At 39.0% G+C, this 20695-nt stretch overlaps 1 protein-coding gene across 1 annotated transcript; it reads right to left on the reverse strand.

Annotated features, from left to right (window-relative positions):
* Positions 1-241: 241 nt before the first annotated feature.
* On the reverse strand, positions 242-20007 carry zgc:56231 (KISc_KIF23_like and GBP_C domain-containing protein). Its single transcript, XM_042331676.1, has 19 exons — positions 19675-20007; positions 16858-16977; positions 16547-16685; positions 15475-15659; positions 14665-14770; positions 13846-14052; positions 13586-13697; positions 12871-12942; positions 12172-12318; positions 11011-11176; positions 10331-10507; positions 8797-8936; positions 8118-8280; positions 7199-7376; positions 6611-6693; positions 5560-5679; positions 4157-4336; positions 777-878; positions 242-292 (listed from the first exon to the last, which is right to left on the reverse strand). Exons 1-19 carry the CDS (start codon positions 20005-20007, stop codon positions 242-244), a joined length of 2781 nt encoding a protein of 926 aa, XP_042187610.1.
* Positions 20008-20695: the final 688 nt, after the last annotated feature.

A 20695-nucleotide genomic window follows, 5' to 3' on the forward strand; every position in this document is an offset into this window, starting at 1 on the left:
AGTGCTTTGATCTCCCAATGTGAAAAGAACTATTTAAATGTAAATTGTACTGCAACTCATTGTTACAGTAATTACAGAAAACCAATGGACAAAATTGAGGGGAAAAAAACAGAGCTGTTATCAACTCTATAGTATTCAAAGGTGTTGACACCACAGCAAAATCTTCCAACTCAACGAAAATTGCACAGGTCTCAAGAATAATAGACTCACAAATATTACAAATCTCAAGGGGCGGAATCACTTACAATTCCTCATCATCTGAGTAACTTAGGAATGCACAAGACTGGAAAATCTAAAAGTAAACAGAAGATCATCAAAAGCAATCTGCTTATTAGTACCAGGATCTCACTAATTATATCACAAGCTGTCTCCGACTGTGGTTGAGACAAATAATAGCAGCGAGTTACAGCCAGTAATGTTTGGCAAGAATTTTAATTGGCACAATACTTGCAGAGAAAGGTGAAGAGTAATGGTCAGAGATGGAGGTAGAAAAGGATAAGAATAAAGTAGTAATGGTACATTTATTGGAAAATTACAACAATTATTGAGTTTGACAGCAAAATTGAAATGGGTGATTATTAAAATGTATAAAGATACACATGTATGATCAAATACAGGTCTGCTCTCTCCACTCAGTAGGGACTGGCTTGGGTGCAAATCCTTTACTGTCCAGCGACTTGAAACAATCTCCTGACGTGAAAGGCGCTATACAAATGTAATTTTGTTGTTGCTAAAGCACACAAACAAAAATAATTCTTCACAGTCTGAAATCATACTTGTTCTGCAATATTGCTTTTGATGTTTGCATTTAGTTCTCTGGTGTACATCAAACCATCAGTCTGGAAGCTGCTCATTGGTTTTAGCTCCTCCTTTTTAATCTGAGAAAAAAAACAATTGCTGCAATGAAAATAAGTCGACACTATTGGAGAAGAGAGGAAGTTTCTCCCTATATCCTGGCCAACAATTGACCAGATAAAATTGATCATACACTTCATGGCTTTTTGTGGGACAATGCTGTGTGAAATTGGCTGCCTCATTTGGCTACAAAATACAGTCACTTCACATCTTGATGAAGTGATGAGGCACTGTATCAAATGCAAAGAGTATGATTATAATTAATATATACATTTTACATCATTAATGCCACATCTGTAGATAACATAGAGACTGACTGGACACTATTTCTGACCATATCTCATTCCACAATAAAGCTGTATATCGTGGGGGGAAGAAGTTGTTATTAATGATCTCAATGTGGAAAATATTTCATAAGAAAATCATAAGTGAGTTATGTTCAGTTGAACTGTAAGTTCAATGGGCCACAATATCAGGAAACAAATTTTGAATGACAGAACAAATTCTCAGAATTGAAGCTGCATTTGCATTATAATGCCTTCAGAATGCTTCATGCATTATTTAAACCTTAGTGGATTGTAAAACATCATTCTATTGAAACAAATTTGCAGCATGCATATTGTACGAATGGCACCAACTTGATCTTCTACCCCAGATAAAAGAGTTTATATTCACCAAAAGGTATTAAATGGAACCGAAATTCTTCCAACTTTGCAAAATTAACTTTTCTTTAGAGGTTTGGGGCTTTCCTATAAGGTTTATCATGCACACTATGCTGATGGTGCCACTGGAGTCCACTTACATTACAGTTGCTTTGTCCATTAAACAATGATCCTACTCCAGAAATATCCATTTTAATTATACCCTTGTTCTTTCACTCTCCCTTAGTCTATTTTGCCTCACAGAAATAAATTCAGGAATCCTGTGCACAATGCATTTCTTTGACAGATAAGCAGCACATGTCCTATTATTGTTAGTTTCAATAAGCCTTTCTAACCACAGCATGCTTCCAATCAGTTAATTTCAGGTACATTCTCTCTATGTACATCCCTTTCTCATTCCTGCTATCTTTGTCCATTTTCATGATCTCTCAATAACTGCTAATACTATTCCTTTTCCTCTAATCCACCTTCTTAATTATCTGATGACTTCTCTCTTGATCATCACCCCCTAATACTCCTTCAATCATGCCAGGACATTTGTTTGGATCTCATCTCAGAGCACCCAACTCTCAACCTTCTGATTTTTCCATCATATCAAATTGCAATAGACCCCTGTTTGCCTTTCATCAGTGCTGTCTCTAATTGCCAAATTACACTAATTCAATTCTTATTTCCCATCCCAGCCACAAGGTCCAGAAGCCAAAATGTTAAGCTCCTTCCTCTGAGTCCCCACCCCTTCCTTTCCTCAGATTTTAATAGCATTGTAGTTACGCTTGACAAATGTGGACTTGGATTCATATTTCTATTATGCCCTAGTGCATTGCCAGTGAAATGAAAGCAGATAACATTTCTGAAAAGTTTTTATAATCTTTCTAAATGTGGAAAAGGGCACTGCTGCCCTCTGATGGAAGGCAACTTCACAAAATAATTGGCGATTATATCCCCAGTTTTATGTTACGAATCTGAACACCTTTAATGCAAATATTGGGATACTTTTATTGGGACAATTCAAAACAGGTATAAAAAGCACAATTCACATCTGGATCAGAGCCTATTTTCAGCACTTCATCTACTCAAAAGGTTCAGGAGTTTTTATTCTAATACTACTTCTTAAGGCCTCAGTACACTTTAAACATGGACATCATCTTGTGTTTACAGCATCCTGGAATTAAAGAGGATGTGGCCACATAGAGGAGGGAGAACAGAAAGAAAGAGATGGGATAAAAGGCACTTTCTCAAACTGGGCTGATATAGTGAGTGGTGTTCAGTAATAATAGCATTTGATATAGCACCTTATCATGTCACGACATCTCAAAGCGCTGCACAGAATATACTGTAAAGTGAATTGACTGTATATTTTGTGTGCAAAATGCAGCAGCCAATTGCGCACAGCAGTGTCTCACAATCAGTCATGGATTGAAGTGAGCAATTTTTTTTGAAGGAATTATTACCCCCAGAAAAGCGATCCACCAATTGACTATCAACTGGGTTCCTACTTACTGCCAGGTAAACAGAGGCATGTGGATGAAGGAAACTTGCCCAACATTTCACCCTGCCGGGAATCGAACCCAGGTCTCTTGCTTGCAAGGCAAGTGCTCTAAACACTGAACTACAGGACTCCAATAGTGGTCTATGTAGGAGGGTGGGTGGGGAGTAGGGTCTTCTCATATTCACTGTATAAATAATTTAGTGAGGGAACAATGTTAAAAATCTGTTGACACCACATTGGGGCATGGCAAATGCAATGTGGATTGTGAGAGACTGCAGGAGGCCACAGATAAAAAGGTAAGTGGCAAATGTAGTTCAATGCCAAAAATTGTGAAATTACATTTCAGCCATTAATAGGACAGCAAAATACAACTTAATATTGAAAAATTGCAAAAAATAAGATTTTAGATGGAGTAAGAGAAGCAGATGGAGCCTGATGTGTAGATACACAAGTCATTAAAAATAGCAGCACAGAGAGTAAGCCATAAAGCAGCAAACTGAATGCTTTGTTTTGCATGTAGAGGAATAGAATACAAAAGCAAAGCATTAAGGCTAACCTTTGGATGAAAAAAAGATTAACAAGCGAGTGTGAGGAGCAGGATTAGACTTGGTGGCTCACATGGAAACAACACCAGAGGGCTGAATGATCTATTTTTGGACTGCAGTATTCAATGGATTCAAAAAATTTCTTAATATTATAGACCATTTAAAATCCCAAGGATCATGTGTAACATTTGAATATCGGGAAATATTCACCAATCTCCAGCATTTAACCTTCCACCTGCCTGCAACAAACTTAAATTCCCTAAAATCTCTTCCCCATTGTCTAAAATTAACCTTCATCTTAATGTTTTGCACCACTCAGTCTGGTTGTTTTAACTGACCTCAGCCTCTCCCAAAGTATGGAAGCATCAATGCAACCTTTTAAATTAAGAAAGTCACGACAAGAAAATCTAAAATTGACGTTCAACTTTATTAGTTTACATTTAAAATTACTAAACATTTATATACATGCATAATTAGACCACAGATTAAAATTAATTATTCATTATTACTTAGTAGCAATGGCAGTTTTCTTTTCCTGAACCACCATCTCTCTTAATTTTTAGTCATTAACTTGGCTTCTTGGATTTAAACAAACTGTATTTTACAGACGAACAACCTGACAATTTGGATCCAGCAAGGTTGGTGAAGAACCTTTTTTTGGGTGGTTTTTCAGTGATGTCTAGGCTCTTACGCAGAGCTAGCTCTTCCTGAAGTTTCACAACAGTAGCTTGCAACTCATTAATCTGGTCAGCACGTTCTTTTTCAATGTCCGCAAGCATTTGATCCTAAAGGACGGAAAGGGAAGTTTCACATAGAGCAATATGGGCTATTCGGCCCAACCAATCTGCATCGGCGTTTATATTCAACCACTGATTATTCACTTTAATTCCTTTTTATAAAACAACATTCAGCAAAAAAAAGGATAAAAAAAACTGCCCTAGTGAAAACTAGCAGTGACGTTCCTGAAGGCACAGTCGGAGGGAGTGTGACGCAAGGAACTGTAGGGAGAGTTCCAGAACGCAAAGTGGTTGAAAGTTCACCCACTGATACAACACAACAACAAGATTCCATTTATAGAGCGCCTTTCACATCGGAAGGACATCCCAAGGCGCTGGACAGTTGGGTCAGGACCCGAGCATTGGGGGGAAATGGTCAGGGTGAGGGGAGGGAAGGGAGGGAGCGAGGAGGGGGAGAGAGTTGAGAGGGGAGCTGAAGGCACGGTCAAAGAGAAAGGTCTTGAGACCGGCCTTGAAGGAGGAAAGGGAGGAGGCGGCGAAGGCACTGGGGGATAGAGTTCCAGAGCCTAGGGGCTGAGAGGCTGAAGGCCCGGCCACTGATGGTAGGGCGGTTGGAGCGGGGGATGTGGAGCATTCCGGAACCAGAGGAACGGAGGGTACGGGCAGGTAGGTAGGGGGATAGTAGGTCAGAGAGGTAGGAGGGAGCAAGGCCGTGAATGGCCTTGTAGGTGAGGATGAGGATCTTGAGCGAGGGTGGGAGTGATGTGGTCACGGTGGGGGAGTGATAGTGGGGCAGAGGATGTGGAGCTGGCCCAAGTTATCAGATCAAAGGGAGTGAGCACAAAATAGGACCCCAAGAAATCACAAGGGTGGTAAGGCATTTGAAGATCAGAACAATTTATTGAAGAAAAATAACTTTTGATTGTTAATTTCATTTATCAACATTGCTGGTGGAGTGTAAACACATTCTAGTTGGCCGGGGGTGGGGGCGGCATTACATTTTGTTCACCTGCAGCCTTGATCAATTAAATCATCAGTTCTCAGAATTTAAAGCCGTGAATCGCATTCCTTACAATTTTTCCTTCAGCAAAAAAAAACATGCTAAAAGTGTTTTGATAGCAAGTTAGGCTAATTCTGTTTTTTCCAATCTGAAATTGACATGAAAATGCTCATTTTTTAATATGGGATTAAAATTATCCAATTCACCCCACACAGCTGAACTAGATATAACACACTAAAAGGGAAACACTAATTAATTCTATATATTGTACCTGCTTTGCCAATGTGGACTGCAGTTCCTTCACATTCTTATTAGCTTCCTGATAATTCTCTTCTGCCTCCTGCAGAGCCGAGTGCATATCTTGAATCTCCCTCTTCAAGGAGTCGATCAGCTATCAGATCAGTTATTGAAAGTAGATTTATATACATGTTGTATTTATATACGTGCAAGTTGTTGTGATCATAAAACTAGTAACCTTGCAGTCATGGGTTACTACCTACAGAAATAACCCATTCAAGGCAGAGTCTACATGTCAAGTCTTACCATGCATTTTAGGCATGTCCAGGTTACCGGATACATAACGAAAATCACTTGACAAATGGACTGTAAGTTGACAAAAAAAATGTGAAATGTATTGGCAACAGAATCAGTGGGAGTGTTAATATGTCAGAACTGATAAACTAGCAGAACAGCAGGAACTAATCAAGAAATTCTGCCTGGGTCTAGACTTTATTTCGTGCAACATCTTAAAAGGGCCAGAAATTTGGCAAATTGTTGAATTCAGCCTCAACTTGGAAGTTAATTTTCTGTAGTTCTTAAAGAAAACTCACAAAAAACCACCTTCTGGAATCAAGCTGCATTTTGAACAATTGTCAAATTCTGGACACTCTGAAATACTGCATAGAATAATCTGAGTGGAATCCTGTTTCTTGTAGGGTCCTTCAGTGCTCCCAATGTGAAAGGTGCTGTACAAATAATAATAATCCTTGCATTTTCACATCTTCTAGATGTCTCAAAGCGCTTCACAGAATAGACTGTAAAGTGAATTGACTATTTTTTTTGTGGGCGAAATGCAGAAGCCAATTGTGCATAGCAGTGTCCCACAAAAAGTCGTGATTGAAATGACCAATTTATTATTGTGTTTTTTTTTCTTGAGAGATTATTATTAGGCGTGTGGAGTAAGAAAAATTGCCCAACGTTTCACCCTGCTGGGAATCGAACTCAGGTCTCTCACATGCAAAGCGAGTGCTCTAACCACTGAGCTACAGGATTTTAAATGTAATAAATAATAAATGTAAATTTATTATTGTTGCCACCAGTACCTGATCATTCTCATGAGATAATTTCTCAAACCATTCCTCAGACACAGCTTTAGCCTCATACAATTCCTTGTACTTGTTTACTTCTGTGGAGAAATACAGATTTTTTAAAGCCTCTTTATCTTAAGCAGTTTCCAACCAAACATCTTAGAATAGTAAAAAGAGGTAGAATGCTAAAAATTGTGAGGGGAAATGTCTTTGATTGAATATTTAAAACCAGTCTCTACTGGGGTTTAAATTGCAAATAATAATCCTTGCATTTGATATAGCGTTTTTCACATCTTCTAGAAGTCTCAAAGTGCTTCACAGAATATGCTGTAAAGGGAATTGACTGTATATTTTGTGGGTGAAACATGGCAGTCAATTGTGCACAGCAGTGTCCCACAAACAGTCATGGATTAAGTGATCAATTCATTTATTTTTTCTTGAGGGATTATTATCAGGTGTGTGGAGTAAGGAAACTTGCCGGGAATCAAACCCAGGTCTCTCGCTTGCTTGGCTAGTGCTCTAACCACTGAGCTACAAGACTCCACAAACCACACTGATCAACACAATTGTACGGTCAGAGCCCCCAAAATAGGAACTCTCTACCTTGGCAGTTTACAGCCACTTCGAGTTGAAGATTTGTCATCTGAGATTTTGTTTTCAGCACTTCTTCCTTTAATTGTTCCAATTCCTTGGTCAGGCCAGTTGGAGATTGTGAATTCACATAAGCAAGTTGGCTTTGGCAATCATTCAGGCTCTCTTCCAGTAGTTTTGAATCTGGCTCCTTGAAAAGAAGTAGACTCAATAAAGGACCACATAACCAGTGGAGGTAAAAGCAATCATCCTCACAAATAATATTCACAACAATATCCACAAGTGATGCACAACATAAGTTGAATTTCAGTAAGTAAAGATGAATTATTACTGTTCTTTAGAATTGTACCAATAACAATAATAATCCTTGCATTTGATATAGCATCTTATCACAAAATGTCTCAAGGCACTTCACAGAATATACTGCAAAATGAAATTGACTGTATATTTTGTGGGCGAAACGCAGCAGTCAATTGCACACAGCAATGTCCCACAAACACTCATGGACTGAACGTGCAAATTATTATTTTTTTAAATTATTTTTTTGAAGGGATTATTACCCCCGGAAATACTTTCTGCCGATCGACAAACAACCGGTTCTTACTTACTGCTAGGTAAACAGGGGAGTGTGGAGTAAGGAAATTTGTCCAACATTTTGCGCCTCCTAGGAATTGAACCCAGGGCCTCTCAGTTGCGAGCCGAGTGCTCTAATCACTAAGCTATAGGACTCCAATACATGGCTGTTATGAATGTGAACGATGATTCTTGCATTTCATATGTCAAAGTCTCAAAACACTAAACAGGAATTGTTGTCAGGTCCAGTCAGTACCTTGTTGTCAAATGCAGCAGCCAAATTGCACTTAGCGAGTCCTATACACTACCTGAGCCGATTAGACACATACATGTAGTCGGGCAACAACATTCATATTACCTTAACTTTGCCTTGAATAGTAAATGTTTCCTCTGCACCATGTTTATCTTTAATCTCTTCTAAAGCACATTTATATGCATGTCGCTTGATTGATTCTTTGTACATGTGAAGTTTACTCTCCAATTGATCATCATAGTTCTCCTTTAATTCTTCAAAGCGTTCGCTTCAGCAAAAGATAACATGTGATTGCATACAGAAAAAGAAATCTGAAAAACACTGAACATCCGCGTCAAGTTGATGATCATCACAACCATCTTACAATTAATGGTTGACAACATTTGCCCATTTATAGCTGGAGGCTGCAGAACATCTTCAAAGGGAAAGATTACTACAGTTACAGCACTGGCCGCTCCATAGTTAATGCTCCCTGGAGTTGCAGTTATTTCATATTCCCAGCTTGTCCCACAACACAGGAACAAAATTGGGGGCTTAAACAGAAAAATTAATGCCAGTCAAGCGCAAGTTAGAACTGGATAAATATAAACAATTTACACAAAAATGGTATTCGTGTTGAACTGAAAAACTCAGTGAACACAATATACATTTTAAGTTAATATTAAAGCAATTTTAATTGCACATTAAATTCAACGGCTTGCTATATTGCTTGCTGTACAAGGTCACACACTTAACTTTATTAAAAAAAACATTTTCGGTACTAGACACCAACATTAAACCTTACCTCCAAACTTCTTCCGTGTGCATCAGCTGCTGAAACATAGCTTGCCCCATCTCCTCACGGACCCGAATTTCCAAAAGCAGTTTGTGTTGCCTTTCAGCGATCAGTTTTTGTTTTAGATTTTCAATCGTGTCCAGCATTTCCTAACCACCAGAACAGAACTATGCACCAAGCAGCCAAGTAGTGTAAAGGCATCTAATTTTAGCAACTTTTAGGACTGAAAGTACACAATGTTACTATAGATGCACGTTAATCCCCAATACTTCTGTCATGCATCTAACTTGTAAACCTCTTCACAGCTTTCTGTTAAATTTAAAAAAAATACTGCCCTCATTACTTCCAATATTATGTTTAATGGTTGGATTAATTCCATGTATGGTTTATGTATAAACCTTGAAATATTTCCAAGTTTATCCGTTTAATCTATTAGCACAAATGCACCATCTATTCATTTTCAGTTCAGCAAAAGATTTTAACTCAAAATACTCTCAATCTTCAGCAGCCTCATCTTTAACATGCTCAGCTTCCTAGGAACACACAATAGAACTTGCATTTCCAGTTTCTGCTCTGTTCATTTTAGGATCCCTCATTAACTTTTTCGTTGGGAATTTTCTCTAAACTCTTGGCAATTGTAAAGTTTCCTCCTTGCTAAAGACTAACTTCCATGTACCAAATATTCAGAATGTATTCCAATTACAAAGATATGCCCATCTATCTCACATACTTCTACCAAGACAAAGGACTTTATAAAACAAACTCCATTTTATTTTCCAACACATCTCAGTTCATGGTCACTGTAAGATATGCAAGGTTCCAGTTTAATAAACATTGCCATATGGCAAAATCGATTGAATTATTTTTCACCTTTAGAATTTAATACAACTGCCTTCCCCTCCTTCAAAATAATCAAAAAGCAGTTCAATATTAGCCCTGTGAATTTAGTTCTTTGCCATATTATTTGTTTATTTTCTAGGTAATTAAATCCAATCCACAATTGGTACCATTACCTTACACACATCTTAAACAAGGCAGATGTTCATCCAATTGAATTATTTCATAATATCATAAGAATTTGCTAGGCGAAAGAAGACCAAGTTCCATCTAGTTCGCCTTTCATGAACCTGGCAGTTGCTTGATATGTTGTGTCCCAAACTACATAATCTATCCCAAGATATTATTCTCTACCAGAAATCTATCTAATTTGTTCTTGAAACAAAGAACACTTTCTACTTCCACTGTCTCTCTAGGGAGCTTGTTCCATAAGTTTACTATTTGTTCACTGAAGATGTGTTTCCTGCAGATTTGTTCTGAATTTACCCCTCTTTAATTGCAGGCCGTGTCCTCTGGTTCTACTGTTCAGGAGAAGATAAAACAGTTTATCATGGTCTACATTATCTAGTCCCTTCAGAATCTTAAAGATTGTAATCATATCACCCCTCAATCTTCTCTTTTCCAGCGTGAACATTCCCAGTTTATCCAATAGCTCTTCATAGTCCAGTCCCTCCATCCCCTCTATCATTTTGGGTGCAAAGCTTACTTCATAGCCTAAAGCAGTGACATCCAATTCCTCTTCGTCTGCCTCATGTAACAGATCTCCAGAGATGCTATTTTCTGTGGCGAGAGTGTTGCTGAGATCCATACATACCATCATACTGTCCTCTTTTCTAGTCGTTGGATTAATTAGTTCCAGTTTTGGTTGAATTATCTGAACTATCTAAATAGAAGAATACTCAGGTTTATTTAAAATTGTGACCAGCCTATATCCTCTATAGTAGTGACAAGTAAATCCCTTCACAAATAAGCATCTGGATATTTTTAGCATTGTCCACCCAAATACTACGAGAAGGCAATTGCTTAATTGACACAAGGAAACACATTTTGAAACACTGCATACTTTACCACAGTATTCTAGAGTAGTTTTCACAAATGCATTACTTTAGTAAATCACCAACATGGTTTAGAGAGCAAAAAAGCAAGTGATTTTGAATAGGTTTCATAATACTGTAAATTCAACTGTACACATTATGACTGACTATTGGCTTCATTTGGGTAGTTTGCCCTTGCTCCTTAACTATGATTTACAGTTCCTATTACAATTGTTAGGCAGTAAGCCCAACAAACCTATCCCTTAATGATCAACCCAACTCCAATTTGGATGAGAGTGTGACCATACACTTGACAATATTATCAAATATCAAAGAAATGAATAGCACTTACCTGTTTAGCAATTCCTGAAAATTTCATTACATGTAGAGTTTCATCATATGTAGATGCACATTGGTTTATGTTAATAATCATACAAGCTTTGCCTTTGTCACAAAAGAAACCTTGAAAAAGGCGAGTCAGTTTGCTCTCTCGGAAGGGGACAATAATGGCTTTCATTCTGGTAGTCAGAGAGATGCATAAAAAAAAGCTGGAGATTACCAATTAAGTACAAATATAAGTAGAAGGCTTTTCAGATGCTACCTGCATAACCTTTACTCTGTGCCAGTTATAACATCTGTCCAGAGAGGGTTTTTTTATTAAATGAGAACAATATTTACAAAACATTGAAACATACTGGCTGGCCTTTAAGCTCACTACATGACTTCAGAGTTACATCTTAAAAATAGTAATTCTTAATAAGTCTGCATAATCCTGGTTCAAAAAATGATATTGTAGCAAATAAACTTATTCTAAATCCTATTCACAGCAGACCAAAATTCACTCATCATACAGAATATAGTATGCAAATATGAAAATAATGTACAATTATATTATGAGAACATCCTGACAAAGGCTGTTTGAAAATCCAATTTGTGTATACAATTAATTGATTGTGAGCCACTCAAGTTTTTTGTGCTGTATACAAAGCAGAGTTAGTGTTTAGATATTGTATAGAAACGTTGCACATCTCTGTATTTTGCTCAAGTACATAAATCCAATGGTTTACCTACAGGGGAAAAAAAAATGCAGCTTTCCTTAAAAAAAAGTCAACTTCTTTAAAGACCGACAGGTGGGACTCCTCTCTAGGTAAGTGGTTTGTTGGCCCAAAGCCTCTGGACCACTCCCAGTTAATTTTTTAAGCCCTCGTAGGCAGTCAGGATTGAACAAAAATCTGATCATGAGGCCTAAAATTGTAGAAAATAAAGTAACTCTCAGGATCACAAAACTGCACTGCTAGGACCGGGAGAGGAGAAAAATCATTTACCTGAAGAAGGGCACCCCCTGCTGTTTTAACTCAGGAAAGAAATAATTTAACAAAAAACACAAATGTTATCCTATAGATTTTTTGTAAAGTAGAAAGTGCTTCATTCCAATTGGGTGTATGTGAATTTCCAAAGATGAGCAATTCAAGTAAATTCCGTTAAAAAAAAAGAACTTGAATGCATTACTTACTTATTGTGCTGTCTCTCCCTGAGTCCAGCAATACACTTGCCAAGGATAAGGAGAGAATTATTGATGTTTCCTGCTTCCTTCAGTCGGTTTCCAAATGTTTGCGTCTTACCGCAACGTTCTGACCCAGCCAAGTCACACAACGATAACCTGCATTTATCATAATTCAACAATTTTAATATATTGCATAATCAGAACCTACCATTGTAGCACTGGCCACCACAATTTCCTAGCTTACAGAAATTCTTCCTTTTATTTTGCCGAACACTATTCTCCTCAAGCAAGTGACCTCTCTGCAACATTTTGGATTCCAATCACCAGGCTAAGATAAGGAAGCACCATGCCTTCTCATCCACTACAATCTAATTAACACCTGATTAACCTTCAAATTTTAAAAATTCCTTCACTATTTAATCTTAGCCAAGGTACCCAAATTTGCAAAAAAGAATTACTTTGATATAGCACCTTTCAAGCACTTCAAGATGTTGCAATGATTTAATCACCTTATCAAATGCAAAATTAAATTATTCAATATTTTTAGCTGATATAATGCCCTTGGACATAGCAAATAGCAGCTCTAGGTAGGTCTCAGCATCAGAGCAAAGGTTGCAGATTTCATTAAACTTAAGGTGTGCATTTTAGCTGTGCATTTTAGCTGTGAAAATACAAAACATTTGATATTTAATATGCAACTCTACTTACTCTGAAATCCTGAGAACCTGGGCATTATCTTCATCATTCATTTGCATCAGTCGAACAGAGAATATTGTGTGGCTGCAAGAACACAAGCCAATTTCGACTAAACTAAGTATTCACAACTTTACATGAATCAATTTATAGAACATAAGCAATTACATTAAACGATTTCTAATTCTTCACGACCTAGACTGTGTAGTGGTGAATGGCTAAGAATTTTTTTTGCATTTTTCATGTATCCTCACGTCAAATGGCTCAAACTGCTTCATGGTTGATTGCTCTCAATTGTAATGTCTTGGCAACTAATGTCCCACAAACAACCATGATGTGAACATCGAAATGACTGCAATCCAAAGGATTGCTGACTTGGATAATGAGATAAACTCCTTTCTCCTGGTATGTGTAAAGTTTCATGACTGACAGCCACCTGAACAGTTCAGCATCTCATCCAAAAGACAGAAACTACCATAATGGAGCAATCCCTCAATACTATGGTGGTGTGTCATTCGTATAAGCTAAAGTACAGATGGGGTATAAATCAGCAAACTTCTGACTTAGAGGAGACTGCTACCAAAATGAGTGAAATTGGCAACTTACAAGCTATGTTTAGACATGGTTAGCTTGCCATTAACAGCCTACATTTCACCAACTGGCATTTATATAGCACTCTTCACACGGAGTAGCGTCCCGGAGCACTAATAAACTAATGCTTATAGTAAACCTTCTGCTTGATTGCTGGTTCAATTTGGTGCAAGCCAAGCTTCGATTTTTGTTTCCAACTTTTAGGATCTTGTTAGCCTCATCAGCACTAGTGACGTGGATCCACTTTAGTTCTGAAAATATTTGCAAAAACGTGAGGCAGCCAAAGACAGAAACATGTCATACATATAAATGATCAACTTTCTAATCCAACAATTCTAATATTTCATATTCAGACTTGGAAAGCTAAACAACTTAAAAAATATATAAAATCGGGTATACCTTTAACATAACAGTTTCCATTTTGATCTTCACAGACTCGCAAGTTTCGCCGTTTCTGGGTTTTTAAAGCTGGTATTGCCTCCAATAGGTCATAGACATATTCATTGTAAATTTCACAGAATGAAACCCAAACTGAATATTTGACTGGTCCTTGATCACAGAGGTCAGTGTCGCTATTAAAACCATTCTCTATTTCAGACTCTCTTTCTGCCATTGAAAAGGAAACAAATTTAAGACACTTTAAATAGCTATCCTTGCATTTAGCACCTTTCATTTTGGGCGGACATTTCAAAGCACTTCACTGGATTTACTGTAACATGTAGTCTCTGTATTTTATAGGCGAGTGTGTGAGCCAATTTCCACACAGCAATGTCACACAAACAGTTGTGAAGTGACTGATCAATTTTATCTGGAGAATTGTTATAATAATCCTTGCATTTGATATAGCGCTTTTCACGTCTTCTAGATGTCTCAAAGAATATACTGTAAAGTGAATTGACTGTATATTTGTGTGTGAGTTGTTGGCCAGAACACTGAGAAAATAGTGCCATGGGATATTTTGTGCTCACAAAATACAGTCAATCCACAGTCAAGATGTCTTGATGACATTTGGTGCTATATTAAACACAAGTGTTATTATGCAAACATTTTAACGTCAGCCTTCAAGCTAAGGTTCCTTTCTGCCACACAAACTCAAGCTGAATGGCATGGAACACACAACTAACACAGTTGACATTTTGCTACACTTCAAAAGCAAGCTTCAATATAATATTCATCAAAACCAGAGAGCAGAGTAAGAGCCATTTTAAAAAAAAATACCCAATTTGTCAGGGGATAGAGAGTACGCTTCAGGGGTTGTACTTGTTGAGAAGAGTCCTTTTAGGCTGCTCTGACATGTGGTCCTCAAGGTGCGATATTCCACCTCCTAAAAGAGGAAAAGCTACATCTGTAGAATAAAGTACAAAATATGCAACTTGTGCTCATAAATCTAACAATTTGGGAGGATCAATTAACCTCAGTTATATTGATATGCACGGGTGGCATATTGGTGCACCCCACTTTAATATGCCAAAGATTAAAATTTTGTAAGTGTGAAACAAAGTTATTTCTTGAATCCCATAGAAAGTGATACAGTTGCAGTACAAAGAAAGCTTAGTAAAACATTTCAAAAGACAATTCAAATATACAGGACCTAACCAATAATAATATAATAATAATCCTTGCATTTGATGTAGCGCTTTTCACGTCTTCTCGACGTCTCAAAGCACTTCACAGAATATGCTGTAAAGTGAATTGACTGTATATTTGTGGGCGAAACTCAGCAGCCAATTGCGCACAGCAGTGTCTCACAAATAGTCGTGGATTGAAAATGACCAATTTATTATTGTTTTGTTTTTTGGAGGGATTAGTATTAGGCGTGTGGAGTAAGGAAACTTGCCCAAGGTTTCGCCCTGACCTGCCGGGAATTGAACCCAGGTGTTTCGCTTGCAAGGCGAGTGCTCTAACCACTGAGCCAGAGGACCACAATAGGTTCCAGAAAGAGCAAGATTCACAACCACCACCAAAACAACTTGCATTTATATAACATCTCAGTCCAACATCAGTTGTCACTCCAAGAAATCAACTCACCTCTTTCAGCATGGAAAGGACACTAGCTTTAACAAGCTCTTCTTGCCAAACTTGATTACTGTCCAGTTTCAAAACCTCATTGCATGTAAATGGCTTTAAATCCATCCTTTTATACCATCTTCCTTTTACGTGATTAAAGAGCATATCCAGTGATCTTGGCAAAATACCACCATCTTTAGGTGTACCTATCCATGACCAAAAGAAAGTGTCTGAGTAATGAAAACTACCATTATTTCTAAAGAGCAAAGCAACTTGTAGTTTTGATTTGGAAAATAAAATCTAAATTGATATTTGGGAAATAGAAATTGAAAGTTCAATTTGAGCTAGATTAGAAAAACATAGACTTGCGACCTTGAAATGGTTATAATTACATACATTGGGTTCTCTTATTTCTCCATCCATTTAAACACAGATCAGACTTCCTTCTGACGTGAAAGGTGCAATATAAATTATTTTGTACAAATCGGGGGAAATTCAAAGATTTTAATCCTCTTAGCTCTGATTTATTGTACAGAATTAATTGCGTACAATTTGGAGTAATACAGATTATGCATTGTGTTTTGAAAGAATAGGTTCTTGTTCTTTACTTTGTATTCTTAGCCCTTTTTTGTTTCTTTGTTTTTAAGCCCAGTTCAAGATCCCGGTCATCACCTTCAAAGCCCTCCATGGCCTTGCTCCCCCCTACCTCTGCGAACTCCTAAACTCCTTACCAACCTGCCTGCTCCCTCCGTTCAGCGGACTTTGGCTGCTTCACGTCCACTGCCTCGGCGGTCCCACCATTGGCAGGCGGGCCTTCAGACACTCTGCCTTCACTCTCTGAAGCTCCATCCCGCAGTCCCTCTACCTCGCCTCCTCCCTTGCCTCCTTCAAGACCTGTCTCAAGACCCTTCTCTTCCACCATGCCTTCAATCACCCTCCTTCTCCACCTGCCCTCCACCCTCCCCGAACCCGACACCTAGCTCGACACCTAGCTCGGGTCCGAAACATTGATTGTCCAGCGCCTTGGGACGTCCTCCCAACGCAAAAGGCACTATACAAATGTCCCGCCCCCCCCAAAAAAAAAACTCCATACCTTGGATTGTGTAGGTTTTCCCAGCGTTGGTAACTCCATAAGTAAACACTAAACTGTTCTGACCTTTAAGGAATTGTTTAACCAAATTTTTTATTGTACCATCAAAGAATTGCTTCTGGGTGGTTTGATGCCCAAAGATCTGAAAAGAGGCACAGAAGAAATATTTATGTACTGTCTAAATTATAGAAATATTGTTAAAGACCTTCAGATGAGTTGAATACACTTAGGCAGGTTATAAGCTGATCATGTAGTTACTTTCCAGCAATTTATTGATTAATACATACAAATGAATCAAATAATCAATCACTCACCTGAGTGAATGTAAACTTGTGTACAGATTGGCCAATACCCCTTTCACTATTTTTCATGGTGGATGAAAGCTTGGGAGCTCTCAACACAACAGTCTCGGAACTTTCTAAAATCACACAATCCTAAGAAACACATTTAGAACATTCAGTGTGGGCAAAATTAAGTTCATTGCATTTTAAAAGGCACAGCTATGCTATATAACGTTTACTGTTTGAATTTCATTGCAGTTACACTTCTGAAAGTTACTCATCTCAACAGAATTTTACTTTTTAGTGAGGTACTGCCAAACAACTGGTTATCGACACCTTGAAGAAACCTTCCCTCGACCCATCACAGCTATCTAGCTACCGGCCCATCTCAAATCTCCCCTCCCTATCCAAGGTCCTTGAGAGAACCGTTGACTCTCAGCTTTGCTCTTTCCTCTCCTCTCACTCCCTCCGTGAACCCCTCCAATCGGGTTTCTGTGCTGTCCACAGCACTGAAACTGCTCTGGTCAAGGTCACAAATGACATCCTGACCATGTGTGACCAGGGCTCCCTCTGCCTCCTCATCCTCCTCAACCTCTCCGCCGCCCTTGACACCGTGGACCACTCAGTCCTCCTCCACCGCCTCTCCTCCCACCTCAACCTTCATGGTTCTGTCCTTGACTGGTTCAGGTCCTACCTTTCACACCACCTCTACTTCATCGCGGAAAACGGTTTCTTCTCCAGGCCCCACAGTGTTCCTCAGGGCTCTGTCCTCGGTCCCCTCCTCTTCACCCTCTACATGCTCCCCCTTGGTGACGTCATCCACAGACATGGGGTAAATTTCCACATGTATGCGGATGACATCCAACTCTACCCTGGACTCCAGGACTACTGGGGTCCTGACTGACTGCCTGTCCGACATCAAATCCTGGACGAGGGACAACTTTCTCCAACTCAACGTCAGCAAGACTGAGGCCCTCCTAATTGGCTCACACCAGTGCTTCCACACCTCAGGCGCTGGCAGCACCAGCATCCATGACTGCACACTCAACCTCACTAAGCCAGTCAGGAACCTGGGTGTTTTGTTTGACCCTGAACTGTCCTTTCTCCCCCACATCTATGCCATGACCGGCACTGCCTACCACCACCTCCGCAACATTGCCAAACTCCGCCACCGCCTCACCCCTCAGGCTGCCGAAATCCTCGCTCATGCATTCATCACCCGAAGGCTTGATTACGGGAACTCCCTCCTCATCGGCCTTCCCAACTCTTCCCTTCACAAGCTGAAGATCATCCAAAACTTTGCAACTCGTGTACTCTCATGCACCAGGCTCCGTGACCCGATCACTCCCACTCTCACCCGACTCCACTGGCCCCCCATCCCTCAGAGGATCGAGTTCAAGAACCTCACCTTTAAAACCATCCGTGGCCTTACCCCTCCTACCTCTTTGACCTGCTGACCCCCTACCAACCTGCCCACTCCCTCCATTCATCAGGCTCCGGTCTGCTCCATGTCTCCCGCCCGACCTGCCCTGCCATCGGTGGCCAGACTTTCAGCTTCTCTGCCCCCACACTCTGGAACTCCATCCCACGGTTCCTTCACCTCGTTTCCTCCCTTGCCTCCTTCAAGGCCAGTCTTAAGACCCTTCTCTTTGATCGTGCCTTTGGTCGCCCTCCCACCTCTCTGCTTTCCCTCACCCCTACACCACCCCACCTTTAAAACCATCCGTGGCCTTGCCCCTCTTACCTCTTTGACCTGCTGAATCCCTACCAACCTGCCCACTCCCTCCTGAATGTTCAGTGCTTTGGGAGGTCCTCCCGACATGAAAGGCGCTCTATAAATGTAATTTTGCTGTTGTTGTTACAAAGTGTGCAGCAATAACTAATTTATTTGGAGTCCTGTAGCTCAGTGGTTAGAGCACTCACTTTGCAAGCGAGAGACCTGAGTTCAATTCCAGGCAGGGCGAAACCTTGGGCAAGTTTCCTTACTCCACACGCCTAATAATAATCCCTCCAAAACAAAACAATAATAAATTGGTCATTTTCAATCTACGACTGTTTGTGGGACATTGCTGTGCGCAATTGGCTGCCGCATTCGCCCACAAATATACAATCAATTCACTTTACAGTGTGTTCTATGAAGTGCTTTGGGACGTCCTCCCGACGTGAAAAGCGCTATATCAAATGCAAGGATTATTATTATTATAGGGCGAAACCTTGGGTAAGTTTCCTTACTCCACAATAATAATCTCTCCAAAACAAAAAACAATAATAAATTGGTCATTTTCAATCCATGACTGTTTGTGGGACACTGCTGTGCACAATTGGCTGCCGAGTTTCGCCCACAAATATACGGTCAATTCACTTTACAGCGTATTCTGTGAAGTGCCTTGAGACATCTAGAAGACATGAAAAGCGCTATATCAAATGCAAGGATTATTATTATACCTTTGCTTACCTAGCAGTGAGTAGGAACCTGGTTATTAGTCGATTGGCGGATCGTTTTTTAGCAGTAATAATCCCTCTCCCCCAAATAAATTGGTCACTCAATCCACTGTTTGTGGGACACTGCTGTGCACAACTGGCTGCCACGTTTCTCCCACAAAATATAGTCAATTCACTTTACAGTATATCCTGTGAAACGCTTTCAGATGTCTCAACGACGAGATAAGGGGCTATTTGACTACATATATTGTGCGTGAAACGCAGTAGCCAATTGCGCACAGCAGTCTCCCACAAAGTCATGTATTTTTTTAAATAAAGGGATTATTAAACTCAAACTCAAGGTAACCAAATTCAAAAGTTGTATGACTTAAATGTTTTTTTATCATTACAATGGGATGATTCACTGACCTGAGATTCATTATTTTCCATTTCTACTTGTGAAAAGGGCCTCACTCTCAGATATACCTTCATGCATTGGTCCTCAGGCTCAATTAAACACTGTTTTTTCTGGTTGTCAGCCTGATCAGAGGAAGCACAATTGGAATACAGCACTTGATCAGTCACCGTGGGATTAGATTTAACAAGGGCAGTTCCAACTGAATTGTAGCAAAAACGAACCTTAGATTTCGGGGTACAAAATTCATCCACTAACTCAGACAATGACTGCGGTTGCATTTGTGGTTCATAAAAAATTGAATCCGAAAGAATTGAATGTTCACATGCAGAATACTTGATATCCATATCCGATGTTCTCTGAGCTTTTCCTTCAATACAAGTCAAACAACACAATTCAGACTGTTTTATCCCACCATGTTTTATATGAAAAACATTACGACTGGGTCATAGGCAATTTATATAAACTCAAATGATCTGGGATGTCAACACAATATTCAGGTAATAGCTTAGTGAAACAAATTATTTGATTCAGACAAAATATAACCTTAAAGAGTCAGCCATATAGTTACAAGATTATAAGGATCTAAAACCTTTATGATCATCTATAATTCAGTTGAATCATTTAAAATAAGTAATTTAACTCTTACAGAACTCTTCCTCCAATTTGGAAAATCTAATCTTGTTTTTAATATGAGGTTCCTACACGACACCCAATGGCTATTGAAATAAATTCTTAGCAAATCACAAATATCAGACATAGACAAAGGCAGTTTTAAGCTTTAATATCAAAAATTTGGAAGGCTTGCTTAAAAATGACAATAAGCAATTGTTGTATTGGAAAAATTAGTCAGAATTGCATAACATTACCTAAGGAAATCTCAACAGCACATTTATTAAAAAACAATAAACATGCCAAATTTTGACATGTAATACAAAATAATCCTATAAATCTGACATTCTTACTCTTCATTTCATCATTGTACAAAACAATCAAACAAATGTATTTACCCTACCCTTTGCTTTGCAGTTAGAA

The sequence above is a fragment of the Callorhinchus milii genome, unplaced genomic scaffold (assembly GCF_018977255.1).
Source record: "Callorhinchus milii isolate IMCB2004 unplaced genomic scaffold, IMCB_Cmil_1.0 Scaffold2, whole genome shotgun sequence".
NCBI lineage: Eukaryota > Metazoa > Chordata > Chondrichthyes > Chimaeriformes > Callorhinchidae > Callorhinchus > Callorhinchus milii.

Excerpts from the sequence above, each read along its gene's own strand:
- zgc:56231 (XM_042331676.1), bottom strand. The coding sequence starts at position 20,007 with ATGGATATCAAGTATTCTGCATGTGAACATTCAATTCTTTCGGATTCA. Across the intron at positions 6,694-7,198 it reads AGTGGCTGTAAACTGCCAAG|AAGTAAACAAGTACAAGGAA; the intron begins GTAGAGAGTTCC and ends ATTTCTCCACAG. Across the intron at positions 4,337-5,559 it reads AGTCCACATTGGCAAAGCAG|GATCAAATGCTTGCGGACAT; the intron begins GTACAATATATA and ends TCCGTCCTTTAG.